At 40.9% G+C, this 26090-nt stretch overlaps 1 protein-coding gene across 4 annotated transcripts; it reads left to right on the top strand.

The window, feature by feature from the left end:
* Nucleotides 1-470: 470 nt before the first annotated feature.
* Nucleotides 471-25284, top strand: FOXRED1 (FAD dependent oxidoreductase domain containing 1). 4 transcript variants are annotated; one of them, XR_015744668.1, is made up of 12 exons: nt 471-610; nt 1695-1894; nt 2519-2629; nt 3485-3603; nt 5880-5974; nt 7385-7486; nt 14176-14249; nt 19748-19908; nt 21345-21407; nt 21539-21706; nt 22542-22646; nt 23801-25284. XR_015744668.1 is itself a non-coding variant. In XM_087939029.1 (12 exons), exons 1-12 carry the CDS (start codon nt 484-486, stop codon nt 24053-24055), a joined length of 1542 nt encoding a protein of 513 aa, XP_087795155.1. In that variant the 5' UTR covers nt 471-483; the 3' UTR covers nt 24056-25284. The 4 variants fall into 4 exon arrangements, 2 of the variants coding, with proteins under 2 accessions (XP_087795155.1, XP_026564940.2); XM_087939029.1 differs by having other exon boundaries at nt 21539-21668; XR_015744669.1 differs by lacking the exon at nt 21345-21407.
* The last annotated feature ends 806 nt before the right edge of the window (nt 25285-26090 follow it).

Consider the following 26090-nt stretch of genomic DNA (forward strand, 5'->3'; position numbering starts at 1 on the left):
TTATACCTTCTTTTTTGGAACGGTCTACATTCATGAGGGACGAGTAAAAATCCTGGGTTTTGTCATTGGAGATACAGGATGCTTATTCCGGGAAGGAAGCCTGCTTAAAATATGCCGGGTCTCCCTCTTGAATTATAGAGATAGAAATAGAGAGAAAAGGTTGGGAAATGAAACGGGGAAGGAGGGTTGGACACGACAGCCTTAAAGTGGCCTCCACGGTAGAGGAAGAGGCGGGGCTAATCTTGAGATAGAGGGAAAAGAAGATCGGATTGGTCTATTCTTCCGAAGGCCGCGCGAGACGTAGGGAGTGGGGCGGGGCTTGGCGGCTTCCCTGGACATGTCAGAGCGAAGAGCGACGTGGAATGGATCTCTCGGGGGCGGGGTTGCGGAGTGGCCGCCGATTGGTCCTTGAGCGGGGGCGGATTGAAGGGGCGGCGGCGGTTTTAAACGTCACGTTTCCCTCTGACGTCAGAGGCGTCTGCCATGCTCCGCCGGGGGAGCCCGCTGGCCGGTCTGCGCCCTTTCCTGGCGGCGCGACGGCGGCTCTTCGCTAACCCTGAGGAGCCCCGGGTGCGCTTCAGCATCATCCGCGGCGGGGATTTCTTCCGAGGTGAGCCCGCGGCGGAGGAACAGACGGCCCTTCTCTCCGCCTGGGGCCGCCCTGCAGCCTGTCCTACCTGTCCGGGGTGTTGTGTGGACAACAACGGGAGAGGCGGTCGCTTCGCATGGGGAGGCTGAGAAGAAAGCCGTGGAATTCGTTGAAGGGCGTTTTGGCTGGTGGGGCATCCCAGCCTGGGGATGCTTGATGGGGCAGCGGAGCCCCCAAACCGGGCTCTGCAGGGGCTGCCCAGGCAGCGTTTCTCTGGGGACGGGGATGCTCTCTGCCCCCCCCCCTTTAAAGAAGCTCATATTCGGTTATCCTATTTAGAAACCTACACCCCCCCCCTTGCAATCAGCAGGTCTAACTTGACTCCACTGATTTATTGATTTATTTTATTTTAACCACCCTGTACAGGTAGTCCTCAACTTACAATGGTTCACTTAGTGACTGAAGCTACAACATCAATGAAAAAAAAGGGGGGGGGGACTTATAACCATTTTTTACACTTACAGCGGTTGCAGCACCTCCATGGTCACATAATTTACGTTTGGATGCTTGACAGCTGACACATGACGGTTGCAGTGTCCTGGAGTCATGTGATCAATTTTTGTGACCTGAGAAACAAAGTCAATGAGGAAACCAGATTCACTTAACAACCGTGCTACTAATTTAACAGCTGCAGTGATTCACTTAACACATGTGGCAAGTAAAGTTATAAAATAGGGCAAAACTCAATAATATAAATTTTGGGCTCAGTTGTGATCATAAGTTGAAGTCTACCTGTAATCCCTTTTATTGGGGTGGAGTTGGGGGCAACTGAATGGAACCGAGCATTTACTGGCTGGATGCCCTCCCTGATGCCTATACAGAGTTCACAGCAGATATTTCTGTTGCTGCCTAAGATTGAGCTGTCAGACTCCTGATTTTAAGGTAAGTGTCACTCTGGCTGATTTTTTTATGCGTTGTCCAATCAGTGAGCTTCAACTTTGTGAATGTAAGGTCATAAGAATTTGTAAGAGTATAAAGAGGTTAGTGACTGTTAGAATTCACAAAACACTGTATAACATTTAGCTTAATTTTCTCCCTTTCTCAGAATTTAAGAAGCTGACCAATTTCCCAAACTTCAAGACTGACTTTGATTCCTTATTTCCAAAAAGAGATCTCCCTCCTGAGCATTCCGATGTGGTGATCATTGGCGGTGGGATAATAGGCTGGTCCATTGCCTACTGGCTGAAAGCCAAAGAAACACGCAGAAATGCCATTCAAGTGTTGGTAATTGAGAGAGACAATACTGTGAGTTCTTATCTCAGTTCCGCTTAAACAAAAAGAAGCATGAGATTGAGGGTTAGCTAACAATGAAGAACTGTCTTCATTTACCTTCCCTGGATATTCAGGTTTATTCCTAAAGGTGCACTGTTGGAGAGTAATTAGAGCAGCAGAACTTTAGTGACTGTTGAAAAATCCCTGCAGGGTCAGCCAGCCTGGCCAGTTGAAGAAATTCTGGGAGTTGTAGCTTAACTAAATCTAGAGGAAGTTCTACACTTTGGCTGTGAGTTCCAGGATGCATTTGTGAGACCCTAGCATCAAGGTTTAATTTCACCTAGTGAGTCGTCTTGCGTCTGATATTATTTCTCAGCTTGTTATCTCAGTGTTGTGAGTATACAGTTGGGAGAGACTTTATCGGGAAAAGATAGGATAAAAATATAATACACTAAATATGGGGTAAGGTGCCACTTGATGAATTGCAATAAATAATACATTAAATTGCAAAATAGCGGTATGTGCAAATTCAGTATTTTGTCCTACCAATATTATTCCTCATCTTTTTTTCTACCATTTGTATGACTGAAATACTTTGGCAGGGAAGATTTAAATATAGCTAAGTAACTCCTTGCTACTTCTCTTGTTTCCCTGCAGTATTCCAAAGCATCCACAGTTCTTTCTGCTGGAGGGATACGGCAACAGTTTTCAGTGGAAGAAAATATCTGGATGAGTTCTTTCTCAGCAAACTTCTTGCGTTTAATCAACGTATGTTATGCTCTCTGGGTTTTTGATTCTGTGGCTATCATTTTGTTCTATTTGCCCCTGTCTCATCTCCCCGTTGCATCACTTGGTGGAGTATGCAGGTAATCTTAAAAGAGAAAAATGAGGGAAGGCACGGTAGTTTCTTGGATATCAAGAATAATATGACTGAATCTCTCAAGGAAGAAGTAATAAATATTGCTTCCTGATAGATACATTGCTAAGAGATAACACTTGGTTAGGTGTTATATGAATCCAACTCTGCATTATACCTGCAAGCGTTTCCATCAAGGGCTTGTTAGCTATATTCATTGTTACTCAATGCATGATGTGAACTTAGTAAATTCCTGATTTCTGTCTACCACATGGGGAGCTCATCATAGGGTCCCTTGTATGAATTTGTAGGGGTTTTATCAATCATTGTGAAATAGGCTCAATTCTCCAGAATCTATAAGCTATATTTCTCTTTAAAAAAAGTTTATTTAAAACAAAGTTTTCAAAAGACAGTATCAGCAAGTGGAAAGAATTACTGGAGTTACATAATTAATGCTTAATATAACCAGAAAATACAAACCATACCAAAGTATGTTGCATTGTCTTTTTGACATGAAAAAGAAGTACAAATCTTTGAGTTTAGTGCCCAAAATACCTAATATTTATAAATATTAACAACCCCCCCATAAGGAAACCTATGAAAAGTAATATAGATACGTATGTAATTCCTGATTTTCCCTCATTTTGAATTCCAAGCAAAATATAGTTGCATAAACTATTATTTGCCTTGTGTGATATAGAGGGTGCATGGGATTAACTAAATTGACTTGATAATTTTCATTCTATCCCTTTGTTTATTCATTCCAGGATCATCTTGGTGTTGTTGGGGAACCACCCATTGATATTCAGTTTAATCATTCGGGTTATCTCTTTCTCGCTTCAGAGAATGAAGCTGCTGTTTTGGAGGAGAATGTAAACCTTCAAAGGTTGGGCTCTTTTGGGTATCTGATTGAGAAAGGTGTTAACACAGGGCATGAATATTTATTTCTTTTTACCACATTTTGCTCTACAGCAGGCTTGTCCAACCCGCGGCCCACGGGCCGCATGTGGCCCAGGTCGCCTCGTAATGCGGCCCAGTACCCACCCCAACCTTCGTGCCAAAGCCAGCGAGGAGGAGGAGGAGAGGCAGGCGCGAGGCGAGCGCCAGGCCAAGCAGCAAGAGAAAAGGCGGGCGGCGTCAGAGCGCCACCTCCTGTTGTCGCCGCCGGCACCGCTGCCGCCTCTGCCCCGCTGCGCAGCGCTGCTGCCCCTGCCGCTGCCGCTTCTGCCCCCACCGGGGAAGAAGCGGCGGCAGCGGCAGAAGCGGTGGCGGCGGCGGGGCAGAAGCAGCAGCGGTGGCGGGGCAGAAGCGGCGGCGGGGGCAGAAGGGGCGGTGGGGGAAGAAGCGGCGGCGGGGGCAGAAGCAGCGGCGGCGGGGAAGGCTTCTGCCCCGCGCCGCTGCTGCTGCTGCTTCTGCCTTCCAGTCCTGCCTCATCCAGCCGGGCCATTTGCAGGAGGAGAGGTAGGCGTGAGGCGGGGGAGCTTTCTCCCCCCCCTCCCCCTCCCCCAAAATTTGGCCGGAAAATAAACTGTGATAAAAAAAACTGTGATAAAAAAACTGTGATAAAGAATAAATAATTTTTAATAAATAATAAATAATAAAAACATCTCACTAACTTCATTTCCAAATAAATTTAATATGTTAACTATGTTTTCTATGGTTTTGGGGGATGATCAGGTAACGTTACTGTTATTTTATTTTATGTGCGGCCCAAACCAAATTTTCATCTTCTATTGTGGCCCAGGGAAGGTGAAAGGTTGGACACCCCTGCTCTACAGGCACAGTGGTTGTCTCTTTGGATTACTCAGATTATTTTATTTTCTATTAATACACATTTTATATTCATTTGCTATAATCCAAGAAAAGTGGATGTTACTGTATTTGGTGCTTAAATAAATAAAATGGAAGGACGAGAACAAGGATAAAACAATAAAATGTAAAACAAAGTAATACAACAAAAGAAATTATGTCTAGAACCTTGTATATACACACATATATGTACCCCAAAATAACTGTTGGTTAAGGATGATGGTTCTTTGGTTTCAAATCACTACTTGATTCATGTATGAAAGACCCTAAGGTGGCTTGTTTCGATTTATGAGCAAAGAAATTAGGTTAGGCAAACCATTATTTGTCCTTACCATTTATTGTTTCTCATATGGATTTTGAACAAATTCTAAAGGAAATGTTTGGTCTTAAACTCTTCACAAGTAACTTATTTTCAACCAAACTCATCTTCCTCCCTGGGGAGAAAATTATTCGGAATGCAGCAGGGGGAATATCAGGCCGCATACAATAGCAAAGGAGGAAACCAGCATCTTGTGGGAAAGAGGTGGCCGGAGGAGACCCAAACGAGTTCTTAGATTCATCACTTGCCAGACTGTGTCAGTGAACCTGTTAGTCCAGGGATCCCCATCCCCCAGTCCATGGAAAGGCACTGGACCGCGGCATGCTGCAGAAAAACCTCTCTCCATGGAACCGGTCCCGGGTGCCCAAAACGGTGGTGGTCGCTCTGTTAGTCCACCATGATTCAATGAGATTGCACGGCTGGCTTCGCAAGTAGAATTGATGGAGCTTTTGGATCTGCCAAATTGTCAATTTTGGAGAAATATCTTTTTCGCCTTGTAGATTTTCAGGAGAACTTCCAATTTGGGCCTTTTTAAAAAATTGATCTCATGGATCAAAAAGTAATATTTCAGGGTTCCAATTTACCCACCCAATGGAATCAAAACTCCAAGGCAGGCATCTTCCTCAAAGCACAGATTTATTAGGCATGTCATATTGGCACATCTGGGGAAGCCCAACTCTAACCCCTCCCTTGGATTTCCCCCTACTTAAAAGTAAGTTTTTTTTCCCCCCTGCCCATGCAATCCATTGTGTGGTCCAATCAGGCCACAGTCCGGAGGTCAGTTGGTCTCAGATCCCACCTCCTTGCACCTGTGGGAACGTCCCCGGTTCTCAGAGGAAAGAATTCTACTTTGGCTACAATCCCACAGCTATCTCTACCTCCCCCCTCTCTTCCCCCAGTTCCACTTATCTCCACTGTGGCAGCCCTGAAGGTGCCAGGGAAAAATGATTTCAGGTCTGACAAATATTTTTAGTAGTCTGAGTTCCTAAAAGTTGTAGTGATATGTATCTAATTTTTATTTTATCCTTTATTAGAAAGGAAGGAGTAGCTGTCTCTCTGCTTTCACCAGCACAACTGAAAAAGAAATTTCCATGGTTGAACACTGATGACGTAGCTCTGGCTTCTTATGGTACCAACTGCTAATTCTTTATCTTATCCCTTATCCTAAAGCAAAATTGCAGCATCACTGTTGAGGTAATTCCCTGTTAGCAGAATGAGCGCATACAGGGAGACATTTGAGAGAAGTGTTTGAATGATACACACACAGCACACAGATACACTGTACAGTAAATGTAGGTTTTTACTTCCAGAAATGTTAAGCAAAGTTCAAGATAAGCAGTCCAAAGTCCTTCACAGGTAAGATCAGTCAGTTTTCAGTCCAGGGATAATCCAATAACAAAGTCCAGTGTCAAAAACAGTTCAGTATCAGACTTACATCAAAGCCAGGAATATCAGTCAATTAAGAGGAATGGCAATACTCTACAACAGAAGGAAAAACAGACTCACTCACTTCTGAGACTAAGACAACCCAGGTTTCTGGCTCCATCTTATGGCTGTTTGAGAAACCACACCCAATTGCACTTTTAGGATTCCCTTAAAGAGATAGTATTAAAATGTCTATCCTGGCTTATATACTTCCAACCTGAATAGCTGTTAGGTGACTTACATTCCTAACAATCACTATTTTGACTACAAAATTGCAGGCTAAAGACAAGGAGCCTTTTTTTTGTAGGCTGAAATCACTTGGGTTCCAAAACCGGACGGTTAATTTTGTTTTCCTACTTGCAGTCTGCCTGCAGATCTGCAGTTCTGTCACCTGGTTTTTCAGTTCCCAGTTCAACTGAAGCAATTACCATTCTGAGGCTTTGTGGTTTTCACTCCTTCCAAATCCTTACTAGTTAAGAGAGCAAATTCAGCTTTACGCAAAAACTTCCCTCTGTTGAATTTGCAACAGGAATGTGGCCTTTGTGGGATGAAAATGTGGGTGTTATATATTGAGCCCAGGCTACTTGTGTCACCCTGTCTGCTAATTATTTCTCTTAAAACTACTTAGCCAAGGCTGCATAGTCCAATTATTCATTAATTTGCCCATATTTCAATCCGTGACCAAGCACAAGCATTCAAAACCTGTAGATAAGAACTTTGGGGACAAAGGTTTTTTTTTCTAAATTTATCAATGAGTCATCAAAGGACTTTGAGTTTGTTTTTTATGCCATGCATCTAGCAAAAAAGATCATAACTCCCACTTCTCTAAAATGATGCACGGTGCTGACCAAATTAATATTTGGTACCTGCTAATAACCCATAGAATTATCTCAAATGTGGTTACTGAGCAAAGCACAATGGGATTTATGCGCTGTCTAAGCCATGAATGACACATTTCAATGCTTGTGGTCAGTCTAATTCCCAACCAGTTATATTATATTGCAGCTTAGAATTCTTGTGAAGTTGGCCTTTGTCTAATTTGCTGTTACATTTAAATGCCAAGGTTTGCATTCCTACCATTTTTCTTGTATCCTCTCCCTGACTTTTCCTTCAGGCTTGGAAAATGAGGGCTGGTTTGATCCCTGGACTCTTCTCAATGCATTCAAGAGAAAAGCCATCTCTCTGGGCACGCTCCAGTATAACGGAGAAGTGACATGTAAGCGTTTTCCTTTGTGCTCCCTGCTGTAGCCAGGACAAAGCTTTATTGCCAACCGAAATATTTTCTAAGGTACATTACCTGGAAGCGGATTCATGAGAGTCTAATGGGTTGAATCAAAGTAGTGTTCTCTACACTTGGAGTCAGTTGGAAAATAATCAAAGAGAGAAGCAAACCTGGAATTAAGGAGAAACTTCTTAACAGTGAGGACAATCATAGCCAGTGAAACAGAAGTTGCCTTCAGAAATCATGGACGGTCCATCACTGGAGGTTTTTAAGAAGAGACTGGACAGTCGCTTGTCTGAAATGATACAGGTTCTCCTGCTTGAGCAGGGGGCTGGACTAGAAGACCTTCAAGGTCCCTTCCAGCTTCTATTCTATTCCATTCCATTCCATTCCATTCTATGCTATTCCATTCTCTTTTATATTCCAATATCTATTCTATTCCACTCCACTCCTATTCCTACTCTACTTTATATTCTATTCTTCTATTCTACTCTACTGTATATACTGTTCTCCTATTTTATTCTATTCTGTTGTCATTACTGGGGGAAAAAATAATCAGAATCAGTTTTGGAGTTTTGCCCCGTTTTACAACCTTTCTTGCCACAGTTGTTAAGGGAATCACTGCAGCTGTTAAGGTAATAAGGCAATTGTTAAGTGAACCTGGCTTCCCCATTGGCTTGGCTTGTGAGAAGGTGACCACATGACCCCGTGACACTGCAACCGTCATAAAAACATGCCAATTGACAGGTGCCCGAATTTTGATCACATGACCATGAGGCCGCTAACCCAGTTGCGAACGTGAAAAATGTTTGTAAGCTGCTTTTTTCAGTCCTGCTGTAGCTTAGAGCGGCCACTAAACAAATGGTTGTAAATTGAGGACTTTACCTATATTCAGAGGCCTTTATCCTCCCTCCCTCCATGCTATCAGGCAGCATTTTACCAAGGGGGGGGGGGGGAGAAGAATTTGATACTTTGCACAATTCCAGGTATCAGGTGACATTTGAGCTGCTCTGAGAAAGCATGATTATTCTGTGTCTTACCATAGAAGGTTTTTTTTTCCAGTCTGGCACCAATATTGAAGTTTTAATCTGAACATATCTGGAGATAAGTAGTATGCAAAAGATAATTAAGATTTGCTAAGGCACTTGGCTGAAGTGCAGCCATTTAGTTAGGAAGGAGAGAAACTTTAAAGTATACCTAAGACCCACATTTAGTATTGGCACTATTATAATTTTCCTTAACCTCCCTCCCCCCACCTCCGTTCACAAAACTTTCAGTAGCCTTGATTGATTGATTTGAAGAAAACAAATAATCTTTAAAAAAATAATATTTGTAAGAGGAACGTTTTAGAGTTAGGGTGTGATGACCTGGAGTGTAACACAAACGTAACAAAATCCAAAACGTAAATAAATGTCCTTTAATGCCTCCAACTTGGCCCCACTGTTCAATAATTCTCAGCTGGAGATAAAACGTTCTCAAAAATAGTCTTCAAAAGAAAGCAATACAGTCCGAACTTAATGAGCAGATAGAGGTGAAATTAAAACTAAAACAAACTCCAATGAAGGTGTGATGGACTGGCAATTGAAAAATGATGGGAGACGCAGGGAAGACTTCTGAGCAACTGCCAGCCCCGAGAGCCCCCGGGTAGCAGTATTTATTAAGAAAATGCAAATACAAAATCAAAACAATGACTTCAACATTAGCTCAGCAACATTATCTAGCTAGGCCTCAGCGAAGGTGATAAAGTTCCCGTGAGAAAGCAGGGCACCAAAGGTCTCATGGGAATGGCTCGGATAGGTACTGTGAACTCCCACACAAATTCCTGGCCTCTGAGCTTTGCAGATAACAGGATCAAACTCTCATCATAAAGACACTACTGCCCTCATGAGGAGCGTTTGTGATACCCCCAGATCTTACAAAGCTGTACAAGAACTTGCAGAATATGATGGATATATTACCACATTCCCTCCTTTTTATTTATTCAAAGATAGGGGGTGTTTCAGTGGCAAAATACACAGTTCCTCGCAAACTTGGTTTCGTACACTTAAGGCTGAGGCACACATTTGAAATAGATTAGGAATACATTGAATACAGCAACATAACATAATAAGTGTAATAACAATTATTACAACTAATTGAAACAATAAACGTAACCATGAGCTGTCAGGAAGCCAATCCCATAGCAAAGCCCAAAGTGACTTATTGAAGCCATCTTTCCTGCTTCGTGTTCAGCTATGCGGTCTTCCATATCATGAACAGTTCTTGTAATGTTAGGCTCATAATTATGTATAAAAACACAACAATGTAAATGAATTAAAGCACAAACTCCTAACATTATATCTAAAGCATAAAGTAACTTGGCGAATTTCAGACACTTCTTCATTTAACATCTTAATATTCTCAACAGTATCATAAAACATAGCAACAGTAAAATTATTTAAAATATGAATATTTCTATAGTTCATAGCTATTCCAAAAGGTGGGTACATGCATACAAAGCTAACAATTAGTTACATTTAAACTCTTTGCTGCAATCCGAACGTCCTTGATGTAGGAATTTTCCTTCCTTAAATTATCACCAAGGTCTCTAGTTTCTGAGATAATGGCAGCTCTCCGCCTCCGCATTAGAGTCCGTGGAGGCATAAGACGAATGGAAAAAGAAGTTGTGTAAAGTAACTTAGGCAACTCCAATTGACACCAATATTGTCCATAGTCTGAAACAGAAACATTAAACAGAATCAGAGTTGTAGCACAGGCTGAAGATATAATATCCTTATCAGGTCCCGAGTAAAGAATGTCTTGACCCTTATGCCAGGACCAATATGCTGGAAAAATCAAAAGATGCCGCTGTTTGCAGATTAATTTAGTCCGATTCCCCAAAGGAACCTGCTGCATACAAGTTGATAACCTCGGATAAGCAGTCATCTTTTCCCAGCTTTCACAGCGCCACGCCTGGACTGCCGGCATCAAGAGAATCAGGAACCACGGAAACGCCATCCTGAGAATCAGGAACATCAGGAACGGAATCAGGAACCACAGGAACGCCATCCTGAGAATCAGGAACATCCTCACTGGCACCTGCGAAGGCGCTTGAATGATCAGGCCGGATACATCGACCAGGAACCCAACGAATTTGACCAAGATGTTCTACTGCTGCATAACCACGTCCCCACGTAATCAGCTCAGCGGGAACCCATGCCGGATCCGGAAGGAATCGCACCAACACTCGAGGCCTCACTGCATCTGTAGAAGGGGAAGAAAATGCCTGCTGGCCGCGCCGCAGGGGGTTACCAGACAAATTTAAAAATTTAAAGTATACAAAGCAAGATTTAAATGATCTTGAATTGCCAGAAGCCCCAGGAGCTTCCCTCCTTTTTATTTAATTTAGCTAACATGTTCTTGAGCGTGCCATTATAACGCTCCACAATAGCTTGTCCTGTGGAATTGTATGGAATTCCAAATTTATGTTCCACGGACCACTGTTTGCAAAACTGATCAAAGACTGTGCTCCGATAAGCCGCACCATTGTCTGTTTTTAAAGTTTGAGGCGTACCAGCGACTGAAAATGTCTTAATGCAATGATTGATGACATGTTTAACCGCTTCACCTCTTTGAGGAGTAGCCATTAGAAATCCTGAATAAGTATCCACAGTCACATGTATATACTTCCAAGGTGCAAATGATGGATACTGAGTAACATCCATTTGCCAAATCATTGAAGGTTTCAACCCCTGGGGTTGACTCCATAGGAATAGCCGTGCCTTGCTTTGAACAAGTTGGACATTGTTGAATTATGGCAGCAGCTTCTGCAGCAGTAAGCTTGAATTGATGTGCCAACGCTTTAGCATTTTGATGAAAATAACTATGGCTGTCCCATGGCTGGACAGTGAGAACTGAAGTTACAGCACTGTCAGCTTTGGCATTGCCTTGTGATAAAATTCCAGGTAAATTACTATGACTACGGATATGAGCAATAAAACACACATTCATACGCTGCTCCAAACATTCTTGCAACAACAAAAGCAAACGTAGAATATTAGGTGATATTCCAGGAGACAAATAAGAACCTGCTACAAAGGGTAACAAATTATATACATACAAAGAATCCACTATTAGATTAAAATCCTGATTTTGAAAATTTTGAAAAGCCAAAACTACAGCAGCAAGTTCTGCCTGCTGGGCAGACTTCTGCTCTGATGTCACTTTTGTATGCCAAATTCCAGATTTATCTTTCCAAACACAAGCACCAAAAAAAAAAAAATTTCTCCATCAGTAAAAACTGTAGGAGCATCTGATATACTGATTACTGATTTAGGTCACACCCTGTCCCATTGATCTCTCATTTTGCTGACTTTGACCCCACCCAGGAGCCTGACATTGCGCTTTAAAATGTCCAGGCTTCCCGCAATTGAAAAAGTTTCTTTTTAGCATTTCCTGCCCGGAGAGCCAGAACTAAAGTCTCCATGTTAAAAGTCTGACTCCCACCTTTTGGCAATCTGCGTTAGCCTGATCTACTGCTAACTTCAAAAGCAATTCATTCCGGCAAATTGATTGTCAATTTGCCTTTCAATAGCCACTTTCAATCTGCTAATGAAATTTTCATAGGGTTCATTGTTTCCTTGTTTGATGTTAGTAAAGGTCTTCTCACCACCTTCGCCGTCAGGGAGAGCCCGACGGCTTGAAAAATTAACTGTGGGAGAAGAATGAACCCTCCTCAGGCATTCCATCTCGCTGTAATTCCACTGTTGTAAAATTACCAGATCCATAAAGCTGATCTGGAGTAACATTTGCTGTTCCCTTTGAACTGCCAGCTGTCTCCATTTCTGATCTAACACCAAATATTGAGCTGGAGTTAGAATCATATTAAATAGAGCTCTCCAGTCAGCTGGAATCATTTTATTTCCATAGCCAACTGCTTCTAACAATGCCTGAGTGTATGGCGATCTAATACCATACTCTTTTGCTGCTTGCTTAACTTCCTTTAAAATCTTAAGAGGCAGAGGCTTCCATATTCTCTGTGGATTTAAAGCAGCATCTACACCAATTTCTACTGGATTAAGTTGAATCTCCACTCCAAAATCTACCAAATCATCTCCTGATAATTCCCCTCTATTTGTTGCTTTTTGAATAGCTGCAGTAACTGCATCTACTTGAACTCTTAAAGGCAAACTCTTCTCTTCTGACAAAGTATTTTCAGTGCCTGACAGCCCTCTGGATTTATCTGGAGGTGCTGTCGGTGGCAATATACGCACCGCATTGTAAGGCGGCAAACCTTCTTCGGGGGTGATAGGAGCGGTTGTTCATGCGTAGCTAATGCATCCATAACCACCCTCCAGGTTAACAAAATTGAAGAAGGGGCACGAGGCTCCTCGTGCAAAAATTTCCCTATCTTTCTCCAGCGCTCTACTTTAATACTACCTCCTCTGGATAACACGGAATATGTTTCCAAACATACTGTAATAAGTCCTCAATTTCTTTCTTTCCTACTTCATGTCCTCTACTATGAACTCCAAACTTAAAACTATTCCCAGCGATTTCTCTCATTTCCCTAAAATGCTTTGTCTGAGCTTTGAGAAATCTTCCCCCATACTCACGAAAAGAATCTGTCTCCGTCCAGCGAAGAAGATGAGGGCTCAGTCGACGTCCGCGACGATGAGTATGGGATGCGGGAACGATAGCTTTCAAGCTATCACGCCAAAACGTATAGCCTTCCAAACTATCACGCCGGGTCACCACTTGTGATGGACTGGCAATTGAAAATGATGGGAGACGCAGGGAAGACGCCTGAGCAACTGCCAGCCCCGAGAGCCCCGGTAGCAGTATTTATTAAGAAAATGCAAATACAAAATCAAAACAATGACTTCAACATTAGCTCAGCAACATTATCTAGCTAGGCCTCAGCGAAGGTGATAAAGTTCCCGTGAGAAAGCAGGGCACCAAAGGTCTCATGGGAATGGCTCGGATAGGTACTGTGAACTCCCACACAAATTCCTGGCCTCTGAGCTTTGCAGATAACAGGATCAAACTCTCATCATAAAGACACTACTGCCCTCATGAGGAGCGTTTGTGATACCCCCAGATCTTACAAAGCTGTACAAGAACTTGCAGAATATGATGGATATATTACCACATGAAGGAAATTCCATAATTGACCAGGATAAGTAATTGCCAACTTCAAGTATATAACAAGGCACAGTCTGTTGGAAGGACGCCAACCAAGATAACTTCAGCCCAAAATAAAACACACTTTGCTTCTGGCAACGCTGTGTTGTAACCGTATCTCTTATATACTATTCTCCCCAGCTGCAACCAGTGAGGGGAATCATGGCCGCTTCCTCTCTCGTAAGCCAAGTTGTTTCCTTCTCCATTCCTCCCTGCGTGTCCTAGGATGAAGAGAGGATGGGCCTGGTTCTTCCTCTGACTGCCAGCCGGCCTCTGCCCCTCCCCAGCCTCTTCCACAACCACCGGAGCCACACCTCCACTCCCTGTCTGCTATTCCTCCACTCCCCATAGGGTTTGCTTCATGCTATAAAACATGCTAATCTGATAGGAAGGGTTATATGTTTTAAATAAATAATTGTAAATAGCAAGGAAGTTTTTTTTAAAAAAAATCTTTATATTTCAGGAATGAATCAACGGCAGTTATTTTACCGTCTCCTCCATCTTTTTTCCCTCCCCTACAGCTTTCAACTCGGGTTTTTATGAAATGAAGACTAAAGATCAGCACTGGAAAGCCTCGTGTATTAAAGCTGTTAATGTGAGTCATTCTTTTAGGGCTGTGTTATGCATCTCATGAATTACATAAAAGCATATTATTTTCTGCTTATGAGTGTTGCGGTGGCCTAGTGGTGGAGCTCTCGCCTCACAATCAGGAGGCTGTGAGTTCAATCCTAGGTAGAGGCAGATATTTCTCTCTTTGGGCACAATGAGAATATATCTGCCAAACAAAACTCCGCATTGGCAACAGGAAGGGAATCTGGCCAGCTCCATTCAGTTGCCCAGACTCTACACCCTCAAGGGATCATGAGGTTGTTAAAAGAGGGTGATGTATTTCTGCCTACCTAATGTATTTTTGCTTTCCTCTGGGATGCTGTCTTCATCGGTGGCTCAAGGGAACAAGACATAAAGCATTTTAAAAGGCAAGACAACATGCCTGTTGAACACAGTAACAAACCAGTGCAAGTTGTCCTTGATTTACAACCATTTGTTTAGTGACTGTTTGAAGTTATAATGGCACTGAATAAAAGTGACTTAGGACTGATTTTCACCTATATCCATTGCAGCATCCCCATAGTCACATGATTAAAATCCAGGTGCTTGGCAGCTGCTTCATATTTATGACCGTCTGACAAGCAGTGTCAATGTGGAAGACAGATGGATTACTAAATTAATAGCTGCAGTGATTCACTTAGCAACTGTGGCAAAGAAAGAGTGTTAAGATGGGGCAAAACTCACCTCTGTTGCTTAGCAACAGAAATCTTGGGCTCGATTCTGTTCGCAAATCTAGGGCTACCTGTGGTCTGTTTATTGCTACTGATTAAATTATAATTTAAGGCCCACTGATGTGGTATCAACATTAGTTCAGTTTGTCTCATCATTGATTGATTGATTGGCTTTATGGAAATTGGAAAGCCACCCCACTCATAACATATACCTTGGACAACTTACATTATTAAACCAATGCATATAGGTAGTCCTCAACTTACGATCACAATTGTGCCCAAAGTTTCTGTTAAGTGAGTTTTGTCCCATTTTACAATCTTTCTTGCCACAATTGTGAAGTGAATCACTGTAGGTAATAACTTAGTAACCCAGCTCTTTTTTTTAAAATACATTTTTATTGAATTTTACAGAGTTAAAAACAACACAAATATAAAACAACACAGCAACAAAACAACACAAATATAATTTTTACAATGTTGTGACATCTATTTTCTCTATGTTTATTAATTACCTACCTATATATTTATATATACATTTATTTGTTTGTACTTTTATTTTTGCTGTCCTATCATCCAACCAATTGTACCATTTTCCCATTCTGTATAGTATTCCTTCTCTTCCCTCTCTTGTAATTCGAATGTGAGTTTCACCATTTCTGCGCAATCCATAGTTTTCTTTATAATCAAACTATCTGTAGGGGTGCTATCTAGTTTCCAACTTTGAGCATAGGTTATTCTTGCTTCTGTTAGGATATGTACTATGAGGTATTTGACTTCTTTTTAAAATATTCCTCTGATTATCCTAAGCAGAAACATTTTAGGCTTACATTCTATTTGAGATCCAGTAATTTTGCAACCAAGTTCTTAATTTATTCCAGTATTCTTTTGCTTTAGGGCAGGACCACCATATGTGAAATAAGGTACCTCGTTCATTTCTACACTTCCAGCATTCGGGGCTCATATTTGGGTAAATTTTTGCCAATCCTGCTGGAGCTAGATGCCACCAATAAAACATTTTATAAAGGTTCTCCTTATACGCAGCAGCCATGGTCAATTTATAATTTTTAGTCCATAATTTTTCCCAATCTTCTAATTGTATACTATATCCAAAATTTTTCGCCCAGACTATCATTGTTCCTTTGACAATTTCTTCCTCCTTATCAAATTTAAGTAAATAATTATACATTTTAGTGAAAACATTTTCTTCTGACCCTAATAAAATTTTATCAATTTGTTGAGGTGTTTTATCTATGCCAAATTCTTCTATATCCTTTTTATATCTTGCTTGCAATTGCAAGCAAAGCCACCAATCTATTGTTATCATTCTCTCAGTTCTTGGTTCGTTTTTATTCTACCTTGATTGTCTAGTAATTGACTGTATCTTATCATTTTGGTTTTATCTAATGTATTTGGATATATCATAGCTTCCATTGTTGATAACCATCCTGGGGTTTTGATATAATTTCTTTTTATTTTCTCCCAAATTTGTAATAATGCATCTCTAATTTGATGATTTTGAAAGTGTGAACATGATTTACTCTTTTTTCTCCACAAGGCATTGTGCCACCCTATTTTCAGATCATGCCCTTCCAATATTAATATTCTTTTGTTATTTAAGGATATCCATTCTTTGATCCACACCAGTGTGGTAGTAGGATTCCCAATCAGGTAGTCCGAAGCCACCTCTATTTCTATTATCCTGCAATAGCTTTAGCCTTATTCTCATTTTTTTTCAGCCCATATAAATTTAGCTGTTATCTTATTTAATTCCCCCACAAAAAAAATATTAAGTTTGATAGGTATCGTTTGGAATAAATATAACCATCTTGGTAATAAATTCATTTTTATTGCAGCAATTTTTCCTACTAAAGATAGTTGTAATTTTTCTTGCGTTTCCAAGTCTTTCTTTGTCTGATTCATTAATTTAATATTATTATCATCTTTTATCGATGAGCACCTTGCTGTTAAAAATTCCTAAGTATTTAATTTTATTTGTAAGTTGCAGTTTTCTTTCTAATTCTTTTTTCTGACCATCTGTAAGATTCTTAGCTAATATCTTATTTTTATTAATTTTGAGACCTGCCACTTTGCCAAATTTCTCTATTTCTCTATTACCAAATTTCTCTATTACCCTGACTCAATCGGATTTTCTACAAAGAACACCAGATTGTCTGCGAAAGCCTGTATTTTAAATTCTTCTTTTTTTTATCTTAATTCCTGTAATTACTTTATTATTCCTAATCTGCACTAATAGGCTTTCTATTGCAAGGATAAAACTCAGAGGTGATAATGGACATCCTTGTCTCATTCCTTTAGTTATATCAAATCGTTCAGTAAAGTCACCATTTACTATCGCACTGGCTTTCTGGCTGGAATAAATTGCTGTTACCATCCTTTCAAAATTTGGTCCAAATTCCATCCTTTTTATTTGCTGTTTAAAAAATTCCCAGTTCAGATTATCAAAGGCTTTTTGTGCGTCCAGGAAAATCATTGCTTCATAATATTCCAATACATTAGTTACTGTCCTCATCTTATTTCTGATTTGTCTTTTTGGTAGGAAACTGGTTTGGTTTGTGTGGATTATTTCATTTAATATTATTTTTAATCTTTCTGCCATTGTCATAAAAAATTTATAGTCAACATCTAGCAATGAGATTGGCCTATAGTTTTGGATTTGTTTATGACCGGTACCTTCTTTCAGTATTAACGTGATATATGCATCTGCCCATGATTGATTAATATATTGTGACTGAATTACAAAGGTGGATTTAATAGATTTTTTCTTTTTTCTTTCTTTTTTTTGAATGCTAATAGATTAACAAGGATAATTATAATATAAAAATTAATAGGAATAGAATATATTTTCAAAGTTTTGATTTATGGATAAAAATTAATTGTTAAGTTAGATAAATCTGTTGGATTGTTAACAAAAAAATATTTGGAAGAATAATTTGTAACTGGAAAAAGGAAGCGGAGAATAGAATTGATAAAGTAGGAAGAAAAAAGGGTTGAATAACTGAAACTGAGTGTAATAATATTAGAAAGCAAAGTAAAGTAAAAGATTAAATCAAAGAAAAATATACAGTGGATGGTGGAGTGGAGAAATATATATAAATTCTTAAGGATGACAGCTATAACAATAACTTTAAGAGTTGGAAAAAAACACTCCCTGAAATACCTCTTTGACATCAGCATCACCCTTGGGCCAAAGATTTATACAAAGTATGCTTAGTGCAGAAAAACCAAGTGCTGACAACTCTATTGGCAATACAGGAAACCATGCATATAAAAATGCAAGAATAGATGAATAAAAACCATGAAGAAATGAAGAACGAGATCAGTGAAATGAAAGGAGATATACAACAAATTGGGCAACAGAGTAGGCATAATCCAACATGTAATCGAAAAAAACGAGCATAAAATAAGAGTGGTAGAAAATAGAACGGAACAGGCAGAGAAGAAATTGGAAAAGGTGGACCAGAGATTGATGACAATAAATAGAGATTTAGAAGAATCCATTATCAATTTAGAGGTGGAACAATCGGCTTTCTACCTTCGCTTTCAAAATATTACGGAAAACAAAGAAGAGGACCTGAAAACTATAATGTCCGAACTATTAGCAGAAGTGACAAAAAGGGAGACAAGAAATTTAAAATGAAATCGATGAGATCTATAGGGTACATACAAATTACGCCTGGTGCCACAAACTGCCAAGGGAAGTCCACATCAGATTCTCAAAAAACAAGAGATGAGATCTACAAAGTTACAAGGGAAGAACCTATATCATACAAAGGCAAAGTAGTCCTGACATTGAAACAGATACCCAGATGTGTGAGGGAACAGAGGAGAGACTATGTCTTCTTATCAACACAGCTAATAAATCACAGTATACCATTCAGGTGGTTTATACCGGAAGGCATGTTGGCAGGAGAAGAAAATAAGAATTGATAACCTAGGAAAAGCACAGGATTTCTATGACCAACTTATGATAATAGAAAAACTTGGAAATGAAGAATCAGAAAGTAGAAGCCTAGAGGAACAGCAACCCAAAGAAGAAGAGTTAGAACAAGAAGAGAGAAGCAAAGAGGAAGTAGAACAGGAAGAAAGAGAGAAGATTAGAACAAGAGCACAAAGAGAAAACGATAAACAGAAGAGGCAACAGTATAGACAATAAAATGAATGAAGAGATAAAATTAATATCTGTGAACATAAAAGATTAAACTCTCCAATAAAAAGAAAATATTTTTTTACAAACCTGTATAAACAAAAAGCTGATATAATATGCCTTCAAGAAACACATATTAAGAAACAACATAAAAAATATTTGGAAGAAGCGAAACTAGGGGAAAAAAAGTAACCCAGTTGTTAAGTGAATCTGGCTTCCCCATTGAATTGTAAGTCAAGGACTTACCTGTACATATTTGTGCGTATGTATATGCGTATGTACAGTAGATAGGATAGCTAAAGCTACAGCTGTCCACCGATGAGACTAGAATAACAAACACGCGGGGCCGATGCATGGGGGAAGACCTAGGAAGTTCATTCAGGGGGTTGGTTTCTGGAGAGTGGTCCTTAAAGTTTCCTGAGATTTATTTTAAACACTCTTGGGACAGAAAAGGGAGGAGAGAAGGCTGCAAAGGAAGCTCAACATGAAGCATCATCTTTTCATTAGCTGTAGAGCAAATGCTTCATTTGTTCTTCCCTTTTTGCTTTCCTGTTCCTGTTGGAAAAAGTATTGGTTTGTTAGTGGACCATCTAACTGCTTGGTATAATCTCACCTGCTCTTTTGTCGCCCTTAACCTTCTACTGGTAGGTCCAGTTGCCCGAAAGTTTTGAACGTGCCAGGGTAGACTGCTGTATAGTGGTAAATGCGGCAGGAGCCTGGTCAGGCAAAGTGGCTGAGATGGCTGGCATTGGGGCTCCATCCGAAAACATCCTATCAGGGGTCAAGTTTCCAGTAGAACCCAAGAAAAGGTGAGGTTAAGTTCCATTACCTGTACAGCATGTATTTCTTTGACCCAAAGAGCAAAACCTGATTTATTATATTGTTTGAACTGAGCTGTTGAAGTTTTCTGGCAAATTGGGGTTTCTGGCATAGTGTATTGTGTGAATCCAGCCATCCAATTAAGGTAGCATGCATTTGGCAAGGCGTGGAGATCCGTATCTTTCCAATTGGAGTTTAAGGATTGCAGTTTCTATTACATTTCTCAGCTGCTATTCAGGATACGTTTTAATTTCCTCTTCCTTTAGGTAGATAGCTTATCGTCTTTGGCCTGCATCCCCCTAAATATGCTGATGATCGGGCCTAAAATAGATAACCTGCTTACAGCTCATTTTACAGTACTGGTAATCCCCTTTAGCGAACACCACAGTTATGTGGACAGCGCCCTCTAGTGTTTAAGAACAAGTTCCAAAACTGCAAATTTTGTAGCACCAGGGCAGTTGCTACCCCTTACGAACAACCACAGAGGCTCTGCAACATTCGTCCTGCACTTTGCAGATCAAAATGGAGATTTGGAGGAGTGGGCCCAACCCTCCAACACTCCGTTTGGGCCTGCGCAGTGCCGGGTGAGGCCTGAATAGGCCTAAACAGAGCTGTGGAGGGGCACATATGGCTGAGAGGCTGGAGACAACTTGCTAGATCTTCGCACAGTAAGTGACCCAGCACAGTAGGTTTGAGTAGGGGGAAAGCAGTTATGGGGGCATGAGGTATTATATACACAAGACAAATCCCTTGTGTGTCTAATCACACTTGGCCAATAAAGAATTCAGTCAGTCAGTCAGTCATTCGTATTTCAGTGGGCCGGAGAGGCCTTGGGTGGTCTTAAACAGGTGGCTTGTTCCATCACTAGTCCGCTCCCCTGGTATTTCCCACCCTGAAATACCTCATGTGCACTTAACAAATTGTGCATTCGATTAGCGAATACCTGGGCGAAAGGAGGGAGTGATCGCATTTAAGGTATGAGATTTACTCCCACGAATCCTCGGGTTATAAATGGAAAGGGCAGGCTCCATTACATTCATAACTTGAGGACTACCTGTACCCACTGATCTTTTCATCCCTCTCTTTGGCCAAATTTAATTCCTGGCCTATGAAATGGAAAAGATCTAAGAAGGTATTGCCAGGAAAGTATTCTTTGAGAGAAGAGTGAGCAGAAAGCTGCGACCAGCTAGACTAAACCATACCAGAATAGACAAATGCAAAACTGTTGGTTCAAGGCAACTTCATATTTTAGCAAACAAGTCAAACGATACTCAGTGTTTTCCTTAGTGTGTGAAACTAACAAGGTACGGACTCTTGTATCTTGTGGTATTGTTAACTCTTTTGCAGCTGTTCGCTTCTATTCTTGCTCTCCTTCCAACTTATCAGTTGGGCCCGCTAGTCTGTCTTATATTTCCTTTGTTTGAAGCCCAGCTGATCTGCGCAGATTGCTGCGCCTCAGCTATTTTACTCACCGGGGCTGCAGTAGAAGGTAAGTTTTAGAGCTGTTTTCAAATGCACCGTGTGCGCGCAAAGGGCGCACTCACCGAACTGGTTGTTACACCGGTTGAATCCCACCACTGGAAATACTGCAAGAGCATCTCTTTATCCCTTCGCTCCTAGGTATGTCTATGTTTGGCACTGCCCTGAGGGACCCAGCTTGGAGTGCCCATTCCTCATTGACACCACTGGAGCGTATTTCCGAAGAGAAGGTTTGGGTGGCAACTATCTGGGAGGCTTAAGCCCAACAGAAGTGAGTTTATCAGGGCTTTGGGGACAGTTTTCTACCAGGTTTGTAAAGATTCTTTAGGGTTAAAGTGACAAGTGTATCTGGTCTGGTTCTAATAAGAATCAAGAGTTTTCTAAAGTCCTTCCTCTTCTTAAATTCTCGGATTTTCACCTTGTTTCCCAATTTTATAATAAATACTGTAGTTTCATGATCATAGCAATTCTAACAGTAGGTATCAGGCGAATGCCAGAAAACCACGCAGGAACTAATGTGTTTCGGCAGGAACTTAAATCTGAGTTTTGAATTTCACCTCATAGTGTCAATACCATTCTTGAGCAACTTGGATTTTGTTTTCAATTTTTAGTGTACTCAAAACTTGTTGAAACTTCATGCTGCTGGTTCAGGCTTTGCTATTGTTTTTTAAGTTCATTTTTATCCTTTTGGGATGACCCATCTTAAAAGGATTGCTTTTCTAGGAGAAATTCAAGATTCAGGTAGTCCTTGACTTACAACCTCTTGTTTAGTGACTTCCAAGTTATGATAGTGCTGAAAAAAAAAAAAACCTTAATGACCATCCCTGTGGTCATGTGAACATATCCACTTGACATAGCAACTGGCATATAAAAAATAATGGTTGCAGCATCTTGGAGTCTTTTCCAGCTGGCTTCTGGCGAGCAAAATTAAAAAGGGCAACCAGATTTGCTTAACAACTGCAGGAAAAAAAGGTTGTAAAATTCGGTGTGGCTTACTTAACATCCACCTTGTTTAGTGACAGACATTCTGTTCACAATTGGGGTCATAAGTCGAAGACTACTGTACAAATCAGATTGAATACTCTTAATCTTTGTGGGCACTTATCTTGTTGGTAGAGTTATGAGGTCTGTGTTTACTTTTCAGGAAGAAGAGCCAGATATTGAAAATTTGGAAGTAGACCACGAGTTCTTCCAGGAAAAAGTCTGGCCTAAGCTTGCCCACCGAGTGCCGTGCTTTGAATCCTTGAAGGTAAGATATTGGTTAAGTAGTGAAAAAAACCCCGAGAAGTTAGCACCTTTATTGTTTACCTTTATTGTCACAATACATGTGTACAACGAGAGTGGCTCATCTTAAATTTCCTTACAACCGTTAACCCAAGCACACAGTAACAGACAGGATAAAAAGTCCTTTCCTATCTTAGTACATTTTGAGCTGGGCTTAATATTCTACAACACTTCGTTTAATTGGATCAGCTGACTGTAGAACTGTTTAGCACTGTTGTCAGAACTGTATGCAGCAGAACCCCTGGTCACAACTATAATTCATTCTATAACTTGGTCGCAACCCGATTTGGTCGTGATCTGAAACTAATTTTGGAAATTTGGCACTTACAAAAAAAATGGTGCGGAAGGGGAAATCGGCCCTGTCGGGGGAAAATGTGGATTTTTTGGTCGGAACCTGATTTGATCGTAGTCAAAAGAGTTCCTGGGAGGTTCTACAGTGCAAGGTTACTTGGTAATATACATATTCTAGATCAAGGGTGCCAACTCAATTTCATTGAGGGCTGCATCACGGTTATGTCTGACTTTGGGAGGCCGGGTGGGCATGGCCAACTCTATGTCACTCATGTCGGGGGCACCTGTGGCGTCCCGAGTGGTCTGCCAACAAAAACGGGCTCCCAAGCTCAGTTTTCAGCCATGATGGCATCTTGCAACCCTCTGCCAGCAAAATGGAGCTTGGGAGGGCTGCGTGCCAGGCCTTCACTGTTTCCAGGACGGTCTCACCGGCCAGATCTGGCCCGTGGGCCTTGCGTTTGACACCCCTGTTCTAGATTATCCAGCACAGCAAAAGGCTTATCTGCTGGTTATATCAATTTAAAGTCAAGATTCAAATTTTCAGTATTTGGAAAAGGATCCTCCTTTGTTATCTTTCTCCTCCATTTATGTCTCCCGTTTAAGCTTGTTTTTAGTTGGGAGCAGCTAGTTAGATTTGAATTCCCTACCGAAGTATTCCGTTGACATGACTCGGATTAGCTCAGCCAACCAATTGCTTAAGAAACCAGCTCTCCATGGGTTTTTTGTGGTGTGTGTGTGATTTTATATTCTTTACCCTTCAGACTTGTCTCTCAATCCATTGTACATCATGCTCAGGACTAACAAGAAATTGATCTCTCTTTCTGGCAGGTGAAAAGCTCCTGGGCCGGTTACTATGACTACAGTACGTTTGATCAGAATCCTGTGATTGGCAGGCACCCACTAGTGTCAAACCTCTACTTTGCTTCAGGCTTCAGTGGACATGGGTTACAGCATGCCCCAGCAGTGGGACAAGCCATCGCCGAGCTCATTCTTGACCTTAAATATAAGACCATCAACCTGGAGAGATTCTCCTTCGATAGGCTTATCAAAGATGAGAAGCTCCCGGAAAGAAATATAGTCTAATGCCACCCAAGTTGGGATTCATTTGAAGAGTTGAGTTTCCATCGTTTTATTCTCTCCCCACTTTTTATCGTCAGGCCTAGTCATTACCTCCAGCACCAGGAAGTTGCTCTGACTGTGATACGGCACAGCTGCAGCTCATTTGAATGGGTCTGTTCTGCGCAGAATAACTCAGAGTAACCGAAGAGTGATCAACTGCTGATGCTGCTGTGATCAAAGCTCGCGGAACCTGAAATTGAAGAGGAGACTCGTGGAGGAGAGGGTTTTCCCCCTCGCCAGCTCTACTTCTGCTCTCCGTTGTCACTCCTCCGGTGCTTTAGAGCTTAAGCTTCTCTTTCAGCAGAGGACTTTAGAGAAAGAGGAAGGAAGTGACAAAAAGATCTGCTGTCTCTTTTGTACCTCTTCCTCCGCTGTTTGGCCTACTAGGACTCTGGTGTCTGCTTAGATCAGTGTTAGAAGAAAGAGGAAGTTATTCCAGGAATGTGGCTAAAAGGAGACAAAAAGGAAACGACTCAACCAGGCCGCTTTTTAAACACCTCTCCCTTCTCCCTCCTTCGAGTCAGAATTTAGATCAAGAATAGGATGTCTTGGACTGAAATAGAAGTTTAATGAGGATAAAGCTTTACCTGCAGCCATTCATCAGCTAGATTCCTTTAGACCAGGGGTCTCCAACCTTAGCAACTTTAAGGCTTGGGGACTTCAATTCCCACTTGAAGTCCACAAGTCTTAAAGTTGCTAAGGTTGGAGCGCCCTGCTCCGGACAGTCTTTCTCAAAATGGAAATGTTAAGATGGGTGAACTCCAATTCCCAGAATTCCCCAGCCAGAAATCTAAGAAAGAAACTCCCCGTTCCCTAGTTTATCTCCAGTACCTGATACGCAGAGGTATGCCAAATCTATAGGAAATCTTTTAATTTGTTTTTTTCCAGCTGAAGGTTACTCCTAAGATATCTACTTCAATCACCTTGCAAAGTACCTAATTTGATTTTTTTATTGAGTTTTGGAGGAGGACCACATCTGGGACATAAATACAGTGTGAGGTGCAGAGAAGGTGCCATCAGCATTCTCTTCCAATTTATGTGGATCATGTACTGCAAAGCATGTTGATTTTAGACATAGACTCAGGAACTGTAACTCTACAGAATAGTGATGTACTGAGTTTAGTGCATCACAGTGCAAATAATTTTTAACACCTTTGACAGTGTAAGCCAATAAAACAAATTATTTCCAAGTACATACCTTGCAGAACATACAATTACTTTTGTAACATTTACCGTATAAATAATATTTTGTCATACTTTTATGATACAGTGGATATTGCAACCAAAGTGAATTGGGCGTCAGTAATTTTTGTATAGCTTTTCAAGCTGTTTTGTTGTTTTGCTACGTACTGAACTGATAAATACTTCCATGGGCGCTGAAGAAAGACTGCTAGTTTTTTGCCTGATGAAGATTCATCCCAAATAATTAATCCTTTCCCTCTCCTGCCTGCTGAGATAAGCTTACCAATCTCACAGTGCTATTTTCTCTTTTCAGAAAGGTGCCAAAGGATCAGGGATTAAGAAATTAATTTGCCTTCCTGCAGTAAGTTTCTTACTTCTTCCTGTTCATTCTGCATATACATTGAGGCACAGCAGAATTCTTAGAACAGAGAATTTGAATTATTCCTTTCTATCTTACAGGTTTGTCATTGAATATATCCTCAACCTAGATACTCTAAGTTTCCTTTGCAGTACTTGGCATCATAATTTTTGAGATTCTCTTCCATCCCTCATTTTAAAAAAGCCCACATTCCCAGTTCTTGTGAGATTTCTTGCCAAGAGTTCGTTTTGGAAATATTTTCCGGTTGCAAAGAAGCTAAGACATATTTCTCAAGTTTAACTCCTGGATGACTGTTTTTAGCTAAATTGTAGAAATGGGTTGCTATGTTTTCCAGCTGGCCGGTGCAGCCAACAACCCTGGAATTCCTAAGGAATGCCATTCCAAATAGTTTATTGTCATTGCACTTCGTACAACGAAATTAAATGCCATCTTCAGTGT

Source organism: Pseudonaja textilis, chromosome 9 (genome assembly GCF_049901715.1).
Source record: "Pseudonaja textilis isolate UNSWEBS1 chromosome 9, rPseTex1.2, whole genome shotgun sequence".
In the NCBI taxonomy this organism is placed as follows: Eukaryota; Metazoa; Chordata; class Lepidosauria; order Squamata; family Elapidae; genus Pseudonaja; species Pseudonaja textilis.

Excerpts from the sequence above, each read along its gene's own strand:
- FOXRED1 (XM_087939029.1), top strand. The coding sequence starts at position 484 with ATGCTCCGCCGGGGGAGCCCGCTGGCCGGTCTGCGCCCTTTCCTGGCG. Across the intron at positions 2,630-3,484 it reads ACTTCTTGCGTTTAATCAAC|GATCATCTTGGTGTTGTTGG; the intron begins GTATGTTATGCT and ends TATTCATTCCAG. Across the intron at positions 21,408-21,538 it reads CACCGGGGCTGCAGTAGAAG|GTATGTCTATGTTTGGCACT; the intron begins GTAAGTTTTAGA and ends CTTCGCTCCTAG.